The sequence below is a fragment of the Cicer arietinum genome, chromosome 3 (genome assembly GCF_000331145.2).
Source record: "Cicer arietinum cultivar CDC Frontier isolate Library 1 chromosome 3, Cicar.CDCFrontier_v2.0, whole genome shotgun sequence".
NCBI lineage: Eukaryota > Viridiplantae > Streptophyta > Magnoliopsida > Fabales > Fabaceae > Cicer > Cicer arietinum.
The window spans coordinates 63,491,331-63,503,477 of record NC_021162.2 but is presented as its reverse complement, the minus strand read 5'-3'; the positions used below and the strand labels follow the sequence as shown (position 1 = coordinate 63,503,477).

Below are 12,147 nucleotides of genomic sequence, written 5' to 3'. Positions count from 1 at the left end.
TACCTTCAAAGGAAGAATTATAATATCTCAAATTGTCAGGTAAATACCAATAATAGGTATTTTTTTTAATATATAGTTTATACATATAGAAAAATAAATTAATTATTAATATCAATATAAAGTTTTATATTATTAAAAAATTACAACTACTCATACACCCAATCTTATAATTAATTAAAATAAAAGTCAAATATGATCAATTGTAATTATAAAAAAAAAATTACACTAATAATACATATAAATTAAATTTTAAAAATAAAATGTCATTTGTATAAGACTCATTATAAAGATAGTAATTTACATAATGATTGCCGTAAAAAATAATGAGTATGAAAAGCAATAGATTTTTAACTCATTTGGAACGCATTATTGAATTATTGTATGTATGTGTAAATTAAAATAAAAATAAAATACATGTAAATGAAACTAAAATTAAAAGTGCTGTTAAAGGTTGACCCCACGTAATTTATCCAAACACAAGTCTAAAAAAGAAATGAATTTGGAGCAATGACAAAAAAAAAAGATAAAAAGTGATAATACGAAGTCCACATTATTGATTGAAATTGAATAGTAAATTACAGGATGGAGGTGAGTTGTATACGATAGAATTGAAATTGAAAGAAAAAGTGGAATATCCAAAAGCATATGAGAGAGACAAAAAGAATATTCTGATCGAAGATCCCGTTGGCATCGTTTTCCGTTTATATTTTGGATAGAGCCACGCCATTAACATATAAATACCCCCCAATATTCAAGCTTTCTCCCGCACCTTCATCACAATCCCTTCTTCAATCTCTCTCTCTCTCTCTCTCTCTCTCTCTCTGTCTTTCGCAAGACACAAAAACACATAATGGCTCTCAAGGCCGTCCACGTCTCCGACGTTCCTTCTCTCGATCTCGTGCCTGAGAATCCCTCTCTCTCCCTCCTCTCTTCCCGTTTCCCCAACGGTATAACTAATCACAACAATATTATTAATTAATTAATTAATTATTCAACATTAATCAATAATGATTTATGATGATTTCTCAGGGTTGGAGATGAACGGTGGTGGATTCAAGATGCCAAAGTTCGTTGTAATTGGACACAGAGGAAACGGTATGAATGTCTTGCAATCTTCGGATAAGAGAATGAGAGCCATCAAAGAAAACTCCATCATGTCTTTCAACGCCGCTTCAACGTTTCCCCTTGATTTCGTTGAATTTGACGTTCAGGTATCAAAATTCCTTTCTTTTTCTTTTTAATTTTTTTTAAAGTTCAATAAAAACTTATCCGTAATAAACAATATTTACTATTTAGACGCATGTTCTTTTTCCAGTTCCGCCGCGTATGTAAATCCGACACGTTTTTTTTTTCTTTGTGTTATTTGTTTCCGTTTATATCCCTATGGCATTTTTCGTTAATAAGTACGGATTTTGAGGGGTTTTTGTGGCTTGGTTTGGTTTGTTTAGTTAAATCGGTACTGATTTTCTACTTGGTTTTCTTTTCTTTTTCTTTTTCTTTTTGGTTTGGGGAACTTTTTTACTATGAAAAAAAAAAATGATTTTGGATTAAAAAGTTGAAGGTGAATGAATGAAGACAGAACAAAAAAGTTAAAGAAAACTGCGCGTGTGGTTTTTTGTAGGTGACGAAAGATGACTTCCCAGTCATTTTCCACGACGACTACATCTACTCTGAAGACAATGTAAGCTCCTTTTTTTTCTTCTCTTTTTATTATTTATTTATTTATTATTATTATTATTATTATTATTATTATTATTATTATTATTATTATTAGATAACATTTTGATACAAATTATGTGATAGCATAAGCATTTTGATTTTGATACAAATTTTGAGTTGAAATTGATTTTAACCTTTAAACTTTAGGATCTAATTTGAAATGTAAAAAATGTAGGAGCACAATTTCTTCTTTGGCAACTTTCTTAATTTAGAAACTAATTTGACTGATTTACCTATCAACAATGTAGGAGTACAATTTCTTCAAAATTTTTGGAATTTTCTTATTTTTAGAAACTAATTTGACTGATTTAAAATTCATGATTAAATTAGTGATTCGGTTATTATTACTATTATTATGTGAGTTTCTTGAGTTGATTGTGAAGGGTGCATTGGGATTTTTGCAGGGTGCTGTATTTGGGAACAGAATACCTGAGTTATCTCTATCTGAGTTTCTTTCCTATGGGCTTCAGAGAGAGCCAGGAATTGAAGGAAAGATTTTGGTTAGAAAAACAAAGGATGGCAAGATATATAGATGGGATGTTGAACAAGATGACACACTCTGTACCCTTCAAGAAGCATTTCTCAAAGTGGAACCTTCTTTGGGTTTTAACATTGAGTTGAAATTTGATGACCATATTGTTTATGAGCAAGCTTATCTCATTCATGTCCTTCAAGCAATCTTAAAGGTACAATCACACAGAAAAAAATGTCATTTTTACAATTTAATGAAACTGTCATGTTTTCTATTATGGTTATTATGTTTGGTATTCCTAAATTAACTTGATGAGTGTTTTTGAACAGGTTGTTATTGATTATGCTAAGGATAGGCCTATTATATTTTCAACTTTTCAACCTGATGCAGCGGTACTCGTTAGGAAATTGCAAAGCACATATCCAGTGAGTATTTTCGCCTTTTTAGTTTGGAAGAAATTTTATGGGGTTGAACCTGTTACTTTGCTATTTTGTTTGATTTTAACAAAGACCGGTGTTTTTTGGTGCAGGTTTTCTTTTTGACTAATGGAGGTTGTGAAATCTATGAAGATTTGAGAAGAAACTCCTTGGAGGAAGCCCTGAAACTCTGTTTGGAGAACGGGTTGGAAGGAATTGTCTCTGAGATTAAAGGGATATTTAGAAATCCTGGAGCAGTTACCAAGATCAAGGAGTCAAATCTTTCTCTTTTAACATATGGCAAATTAAAGTATGTTGCTACAATGTTATTGGACTTTTTTAGTCCAAGTTTTTTCCTTAATTGTTGTTGAATGTAATATTATGGTTACTGAGTTTTGTTGTTTTGGCATGACAGCAATGTTCCAGAAGCGGTTTACATGCAGCACCTAATGGGAATCGATGGGGTGATAGTAGATTTTGTGCAAGAAATAACAGAGGCCGTTGCGGATATGATGAAGCCAGCAAAGATTGGAGAGGAAGAGGGTTTGAATGAAGGGATTGGGAAGGTGCAAGTGAACTCAAAGCCTCAGTTTTCACAACAGGAGCTGTCTTTTCTTTTCAAGCTCATTCCACAACTATTGCAGCTCTAACAAATAAGAGATGGCTTTTAATTGATTTGGCAAAACACGCTGATCATAGTTTAGGAGTGAACACAAGTAGTTGAATTTGGGGACAGTTCAATGAATGCTTAATCCTTTTGTACATTTATATTTTATTCTCCTCACTTGAGGATGAAGGAAATAGTGATTATGTATGAACAAATAGTTTGGAGGTCCTCCATTGAAATTGAAATGAAAATATAGTTCAAAATTGGCAGATGCTTTCTTTTGTGCACAAAGTACACGTGTGACATTGTTGTCTTCCATTGTTGCAATGTAAAAAGAATCAGACTTCATTCCTTCCTGATTGTATTTGATGCAAAACTGGATCGAATAATAAACCAAAGCAACAAAATCATGAGCCTTTTAGAGGACAATGTTTTAAGTCTACGCAACAAATTGCATAAACTGTTGAGCCAATAGATGACACAAACAGGAAGTTCGTTAACAATAAACATAATTGTTGTTAGAACATAAACTGGATTAAATATAAATCAATCAAAGCAACGGAATTACTTTCAAAAAAATTGAATTTCGCACCCCTATTTGTCTATATTAGATAAACATTGGCAATATATACAACAAAACAAAACATTGGCATGGATCCATATCCCCCCTAATCTTCAAACAAACACTTCCCAACTCAGCATTGATTGCTTCTTTTCTAAGTCTTCTCCTCATCCTCTTCATCAACATTGATTTCATACTTTTTTTTTTTTTAAAAATAGTTGGGGTTAACTATTCTATAAAAAAAAATTTGAAAAACTAGAAATGGTAGAATTAAAAAAAGTCTATATGTGAGAGGAGATGCGATCATATGAAAAATATAACAGATTCTTTTATTTGCTTGAGTTACTAGTCATCCACCTGCACTTTCGGGTTTGATAATGATATTTTAGCAACAATTCATTTAATTTTCTCATAATAATAAAAAAAAGTAATTATAATTTCGTTACCCTATATAAGAACTTGTTCGATGAAAATAAAATCTGATATTGAAAAATAAAATCTATATTAATTAAATGATATTATAAGAACTATAACGTTAAATATAGTCAAATTTTATTTATAAGATAACAAAATATAATTTTTGTTGTTGTTAATATTTGAGATCAGAAAGAGTGTTTTAATATATAATATATATGTGAAAAATTTACACTTTGTCGCAATAGTTAAAAAATATTTTGAAAGAAAATTATGTCGGTGAGTGATACTTTTGCAATTCATTTATATTCTTTTGATCGAGATATAAATTCAAGTTACAAAATATAATATAAAAAAAATTGAGCCGCATTTTTTATCCTAAAAACCTATTACACTTTATATATAAATATTTTTTTTTAGAGAAATGCTATCAAGTATGCTTGAAACACTTGATAAAAACACGCAGTTTCTTCTGCCTTTTATAAGAGTCTATGCTTCCTCTAAAGGTAACAATGGTTTATCATCATAAAATTTGTTCGTCAAATACTCGGTAAAAGATCATATATATTAAAAAGCTACTTTAGTTGTGCATTGCATCCTAGAGTTAGCATTGGATTAATATTAGAAGTTTGATCTTCTTTAACTAAAAATAAGAAATAATTATACAAATAAAATTATAAGTAACATAAATGATTGAATTGAGTTGAAAGGATATGAAAAGATTGCATACCGCAAGAATTTTAAGAAAAAAAATGTTTGGTGTAAATCCAAACACTTATTTTATACGTTACGAGAAAATAAATAGAGAAAATAGTTTTATGAATTTGATATGTTGACAATGTAATTGAGAAGAAAAGATAAAAATAAAATGATGAACAAATATAAGGGTTGTTAAAATAAAGCTACGGAAGGCACTTTAAATAAAATATTAATATCTACTTGTGTATCCGCATGGTTTGGGTGTGAGTGAGTGTGACAAACAAATGAAATGAAACTCAACTGGCGGAGAGGGAGATGCAACTTTCACGCTTGGTTCCTGTGTTAAGGTTGAGAATGAGAAGGATTTGCATGTTATAATGCTAGCTTGCTTTCTTTTAGTCCCACATCGTTTAAAGCTAACATGATTTCACTATTTATATACAGTATTTGAACAACAAAGCTTGTCCCCTCGGGGACATCCGATAAAATTGGAACGATACAGAGAAGATTAGCATGGCCCCTGCGCAAGGATGACACGCACAAATCGAGAAATGGTCCAAATTTTTTTTTACATTTTTTTTTTCTTACGATTTCTCCGTTCAGATCTGTATCTTTTTCTGCATTTCGTTTTTCCCTTTTGGTTCTCGTCACATATGATAGTTTAAGCTTACACATCATCCATTTTTAGTCTTCGATATAACTTTAGGTTTGGGTATATTGACATGATTTATCAAAATTAATTGATTAAGAAATCTCTGTTCTAATTGTCTGGTATCTGCAACAGTAAGTGTTGCCGTTTACGATTTTTATAAAGCTTCTAAATTTACTGGAAATTTCTTCCTTAATTTATATCTTATGCATCTAGATTAGGTAATAGAGTTAGGTTATGTAACTCTTGTTGATGCATTACGGAAATATTTGCATATTTTGATCATGAATTGACGTTTTTCTTGACTCATTTAATACTATGTATGTTTCATTTAGTAATTAATAATTTAGTTCACAAATTTTGTTATTGTGAAAGTTTCCTATAATGTGCTTGTTTCTCTTTTTGCTATGCTTACTTGTGTGAAAGATTTCATTGATTGAAATTATTCTGTTATATATATGCTTCTTTATGGTATTTAGATGATATGATGTGTCCTACACTTGAGGGTGGAAAGTTATTCCTTTTATTCTTGGTTACATTACACCTAACATCATGCAGCCATGATTTTACACTTCTGTATCCAAGCATGCACTTTTTTATAAGCATGTTAATAAGTTGGTAGTTATGTTAGCTTCCACGATATAAACCCTGTATCTCATGGTTAGTGCTCATTCAATGTCTTGTCTTCATATATATATTTATGGAATTTTTATAACAATATTATTTCAATATGTAGTTGATGGATTATCTCAGACAAAAACAAGCATTTTTGGACTTTTGGATCATCTGTCAGTAATAATGCTTCTATGGAAGATGGTATGTATAATAAGGGCATCTACAATTCTACATTGATAGTATGTTCACTTCTACTTTACTCAGTTAATTTGAATGATAATGTTGCATGGTAGGTGTTGTATGAAATATTAATTCAAGCACGAGTAGTAGACTTCTACGTTCCTATAAAAGAAAACAGAAACCAAACTGTTCTGCTTTTATAACATGAAACTGAGGATATTACAGGCTATGCACATATCACACATTATGTCTGATTTTTCTATGGTCTTGTAATACACTCTACAACAGAACACTTAACATATGCATTCCACTTGTTATGTTTCAATCTTGAGTTGCAATTGTTTGCAAAATTAAATTGGCTTTGTTGATTGGAAGTTCATAGCCAATATGAAGCATCATAACTTTGGCTATAGCTAGGTATGTGGCATACAACTTTCAACTTTTTGGATACATCCCAATATCCAACTACTTTTTGAGACATCATGTGCCATAAGTTACGAATCCGTTTGAAACTATCAGGCCATAAACAAAAATAATGGATCAAATATTGTGCCAGGCCACTAGTGCTAGACGTCAGAACCAAGGCAAGAATTAACAGAACTTTGAATAGTTTTTTTTTCTTCCTCACCATCAAAACCAAGGCAAGGTTTATTTTGTCAAAGTAATTTAAGAACTGAACATGTTGCAGAGAGAAAGCAGGTAGGTATGAATCATGATTGTATGTTTATATCATTTTATTACCTTATATTGTTTTGTTGTGCTATTGTTAATTCTTGGATAGGAAGTCTCCTGACCCATTATGCGTTCAATTTACAAGCTGATATGGAAAATATCTTCAACATAATGCTTTATTGTTTTTGAAAATTGGTAAGGGATCTTATTCTTTTTACAGCTCTAACGTTCTTTACCGCTCCATTAAAATTAGAACAACACAGTTGGGTGCTCAATTATCCGGTGCATGACATAGGGATAACAGTGATCTCATTTTAACTCTTACTCACATTCAAGTCTCATGATTTCTCCATGGTAAATTGAAGAAAAGCACAGACAAGAACTAATTAAACAACATCAGGCTGTATAATGAATTCACAGCAAGTATTAATTAATAAGCCCTTGTTTGTTTTGTTTATTGTGTTTTTATTTCTTTCATTTTCTATGATCCTGCATAAGTTATTGTAGTCAGTGTAGGTATTCCCCAGGAGATGTGTGGAGTTAAGAGTGGTCAATATTTCATTGATGCTTCAGTCAATAATAGCACTGTTTTTGGGCCAAAAATTCCACTCAGCTGCTACAGGATTTAGAGATTTTGTGCATATGAGCACAACTTTCTCAACAAAGCAATCATGGAGAGGGGACAAAGAGTCTTGATGCCTTCTGGGTTGAGTAGTTGATGAGAGGATTTATTGGAGGCAAAGAGAATGTGGGGAGCTTCCTCTAATTGCAACGATAGGAGATTGGAAGAGGCATGGTTGTAGATAATAGGAGAATGGAAAAACCATTTCCATTGGATTAGATAACTAGCTGCTAGATGGGGAGAAGGTTCAATGCCTCTTGGACTTTGTCAACAAGAAGTTAGAGAGTTTGTTTTAGGAAAATCAGAGAGCATGAGATAGCAATAAGTAGAGAAGTTTTTCCCCAATGAAACTAGAATATGGGCTATTGTGAAATGTGAATACCAGTTAGAGATACATAAGGGAAGGATAAGTTGATAACTTGATATAAACTTGTACCAAATCAAGAGGTTACATAGCACAGTCTGACTATCATAAGGCTAGAGAGAAGAGGAATCAAGTAATCAAGTAATCAAGGTCTATCTAATATCTGTGTCAATATCACACAATTTGTGAACATTGATATGAAGAATTGAAGTCTCAGGCAACATCAATATGGAGACGTTCTTATAATCTGTTGCCAATAAAAGGAAACTTACTAAGAAGAAAGCTAATAAGTGATGATCTCTACCCCAAACACGAATCAATATGGAGCATATGTTTTTCAATATTCATGCATTGATTGGCCCAACTTGGCATGCCTTAGAGATTCAACCAAGTCCACCAAGTGAAAAGTTAATGTTAGTTGAATTTAAAAGTTACTTTGGATTAGTGAATTTGGGCCCTGTGATTTTCTTAGTGAATAATTTGTCGCTTCGTTTGTAAGCAACCTCAACTATGTTATATCTGCAATTACAATCAGAATATGCTTCTTGCAAGCAAAAGGAAATGAGGATAACATAGAATAAGCATCATATTCCTAGAACGTATAACTCAAAAAATATATAATAATACAACAATAACTATAATATATTTTGTTGAGAAATTTAATAGGAATTAAAAAATATAATTTTTCTTTTACTGTGATTAAAAATAAAATTTTGAAATTTTATAAGACATAAAATTTATTTAGTATATATAATATAAATATAGAAAATGTTGTATATCAAGATAAACCATCTCCCGAGCACATCACAAACGAGTTGGCAGATATTACGATCAATTCTATAAATTTAAGAATTACCTATGTATGGTTAGCTAATTCCTTTATTGGTTAATATACTATTTGCGACTCTTTGTGACAGTTTTTTGGTAACATTAGTATTATTCTATAAGTATATAATTGGCCATGGTAATTGGTAACATAATAAATGATATTATTATAAGAGGATTTATCAATTTCATTCACGTATTTAGGAGTCCAATTAAGTAAGGTTTGAAAATTGATCTCACTTTCGAAATAGAAGATAGTGGAAAAATTACATATGAAATTATTTATCTTATTTAGATGTAAAATATATATATTTTTTTGTCGTTTAGATCTTTTATTTTTTGTTTTCTCTTTAGGTTTATTTTAAAAAAATGATGATGTGTCTTACAATATGCATATGTGGCAAGCCACTTAAGATTATCAGTAATAGTTTAGTTTCTTAACTTAATTTAAAATAAAATTATAATGTTTAATTTTTCTTTCTAATTTAATCATTTATGTTTTAAAATATTAATACTATTATTCTTTTTATTACACAATATATCAAACATTAAAACAAAAATCAAGTCAGAGTTCTTCATCTTTAAATAAATTCAGATAAATGAATCGTTTTCATCAAATTCTCAAATAATTTTATAAAAAATATTCAGCAACCAAATATATCGATATTCTATACCTGTCTTTTAAATTTCAATCCAACAAACTCTTTGGAATATTTTAACTTGAGCAATCCTTATTTCTATTTTTATATTCAATACATATATCATCGTTTTTTTTTTTTCATGATCATTATGAGTATATTAATATTTAGGCTCTCTTATTTTACGTATCAAACATGTTCATAAAAATATTATAATGTTTTTAATTGACGTAATCTCTACAGTTTGAATAAATGAATAATAAAAAAAAGTATGTGCATATAATTGCAATTGTCATGTCAATCAATTATTATTTAATTGTTATTTATTGATGCATATTTAAAATCCTTAAATCTTTCATGCAATTCTTATATTTAACTAGAAACCACACATATCTCCCTTTTAGAACTTAGATCATAAATTTATTTATCTAATGAAAAGTATCTAGGCTACGATATGAATTTATGTGAAATTTAAACCTCATGTGATCTACAATTACCCAAAACTCATTTCACATCCTACACTTTATTTCAGTACTAGCCAACTACATAAACAACCCTTAAACTAAGCACACACCTTATCACAAATTAAGATCCTTTTTCTACGAGTGCATGCAGATTCTAAACACTCACTAACAAAATAAAGCATGAATCTCACCTTATAAACTACACAATTCTCTTTAAACCAATATAATCGTTTAGTTATAAAAAAAAAAAAAAAGAATCGCAACATTGAACACCACACATCACATGCAATCCCATTCATTAAGCTACGACTATTATTCTTTGATGAACACCAATTAAGAAAATCTAAAGAGCTTAGTAAGAGGACTCATCAAAATGCGTTGCATGTTCAACATCTCTATGTATAAAAATCAAAGAGAGTCCTTGCACCTTCAATGTGACCCCAAACCTCCCATTTTATAAGTCGTTTGTGACGATTAATTATCAAACTTTATGAATAAAAACTAGTAATAGTAATATAAACAAAACAGATGAACTTGGTTGTCTTGTAGTGCAAATATATCTCATGCCAATAGACCATCACTTTTCTCTCTTAAACTCACACCATGCCCGTGGGATGCAAAATTCAAGACCAAGCTCTTTAAACATTTTATGTTACTTATAAATAATTAAATAGTTTGATGCCATATTACTACAATACATTCATTTTATGTTAATGATTGTATTTGAAACAAATATTAAAGAATATATATATTTTTTTGTTTATTTAAGCCCCATTTTGACCGGCGTTTATGCTAATTATTTTATTGTATGTAGTTACTAATAAAAATCAACCGGGTTTCTATTGTATATTTATAAATTAAAGTGCTGTGATACATTTGTTTTTTAAATCAATAAATTAACGATTATTTTTATGAATAAATAGTTATTTATAGACTGATGTATTTTAAAAATGATCATTTCATAAGAAAAATATCATTTAATTATTTATAAGTATTATACTAAAATTTTACATTTTATCATAAACAAAATATTAAATATTCACTATTATGATTAATAATTTTTTTTTTGAAAAATTAATTTAATTTTAGTAACACTTTTGATAAATAATATTTTAATTACTATAATAATTATATAAATGTTAGAAAATATTTTTAAAATAAAATTTAATTTAATTATTAATTAAAAGATTAAATATACTGGTACATATTGAATCGACTCATGTATCATAGAAATTTTCAAAAATCAATTACATTTTGCTTATTTTAACGTTTATATTATTTATTTCTTAAAAAAAACATTTATATAACTCATTGACTTTGAAACATTATTCCTACACTTTTGTTTGTGCCATTGCCTGACGGATGGAAATTAAAATGAGTTTAATGATCTTTATTTCTTTTGACTCAAGTTTAATTTTATCACGCTATATATTAAGTAGTTAAATTGTTTTTTTAGTCAAATTGTTTTTAGAAAAGGTGAATTTTGGAGAAAAAAAGGCACAAACAGCAAATATATAATTTTGAGAACTCCATGATTCCGATAATTAAAAAAAAGACTCAATATAAATATTTTTCTTTTGAGAACTCCCTAAACCCTTTACTCAATATAAAAAAGTTTTTCAGTAAAATAAAAGAAAAAATTTATGTTGATTATGATTTACCATTATACAACAGAAATCCTGTACGTAAAATCATATATATACTTCCATTTGACTCTAGGAAAATATACATAAAGGAAAGTATAAAAAGAAAAAGAAAACGTAATTAGTTTTACACCCAATAAAAAATCATTACTTCGGTATAAAATTATTGTTTACCGACCAGCCGTACATCTCAATTAAACTTGTGTATAAATATAATATTAATACATAATCAAACACTTGTTCTCAAAGGCTATAACATTGTCAAATTAGACTTAAAATGAATTTAGATTATTCAGATATCGATTTTCCATTACTATCATTAAAACAATTATATGATATTGGCTGATTAAAAAAAAAAAACTAATTTATATGATCTGATACTGTAAAAATATTTTACATTGTTAATTAATCATAACCATTGAATCAATTAAAATATTTGATTTTTTTCTTTGATCATATCTAAAATATTTACAATGACAGTGCATGTAGAAATTAAACTCAAAAATAATTATATGATATAAATGATAATAACAACTAAAATATTAAATAGACATACTAATAATCTAAGCATTTTTCTTTTAACTAA

At 29.0% G+C, this 12,147-nt stretch overlaps 1 protein-coding gene, 1 long non-coding RNA gene and 1 other non-coding gene across 6 annotated transcripts; all 3 read left to right on the top strand.

Moving 5' to 3' along the window:
- The first annotated feature begins 749 nt into the window (after nucleotides 1–749).
- On the top strand, nucleotides 750–3,483 carry LOC101502205 (glycerophosphodiester phosphodiesterase GDPD1, chloroplastic-like). The gene is made up of 7 exons (XM_004492940.4): nucleotides 750–947; nucleotides 1,030–1,211; nucleotides 1,622–1,681; nucleotides 2,124–2,405; nucleotides 2,521–2,616; nucleotides 2,721–2,917; nucleotides 3,023–3,483. Exons 1-7 carry the CDS (start codon nucleotides 851–853, stop codon nucleotides 3,255–3,257), a joined length of 1,149 nt encoding a protein of 382 aa, XP_004492997.1. The 5' UTR covers nucleotides 750–850; the 3' UTR covers nucleotides 3,258–3,483.
- A 1,569-nt stretch (nucleotides 3,484–5,052) lies between these two features.
- On the top strand, nucleotides 5,053–8,499 carry LOC101501984 (uncharacterized). 4 transcript variants are annotated; one of them, XR_001143520.3, is made up of 3 exons: nucleotides 5,086–5,236; nucleotides 5,334–5,443; nucleotides 6,275–8,499. It is a non-coding gene; the product is annotated as an uncharacterized lncRNA (long non-coding RNA). The 4 variants fall into 4 exon arrangements; XR_003471985.2 differs by having other exon boundaries at nucleotides 5,334–5,672; XR_001143521.3 differs by having other exon boundaries at nucleotides 5,334–6,198.
- On the top strand, nucleotides 5,353–5,455 carry LOC113785914 (U6 spliceosomal RNA). Its single transcript, XR_003472095.1, has one exon. It is a non-coding gene; the product is annotated as a U6 spliceosomal RNA (small nuclear RNA).
- Nucleotides 8,500–12,147: the final 3,648 nt, after the last annotated feature.

Bases quoted from the DNA above. Each gene is read 5' to 3' on its own strand.
- LOC101502205 (XM_004492940.4), top strand. From the start codon at position 851: ATGGCTCTCAAGGCCGTCCACGTCTCCGACGTTCCTTCTCTCGATCTC. The intron at 2,406-2,520 runs GTACAATCACAC...GTTTTTGAACAG, and splicing joins TCCTTCAAGCAATCTTAAAG to GTTGTTATTGATTATGCTAA. The intron at 2,617-2,720 runs GTGAGTATTTTC...TTTTTGGTGCAG, and splicing joins AATTGCAAAGCACATATCCA to GTTTTCTTTTTGACTAATGG.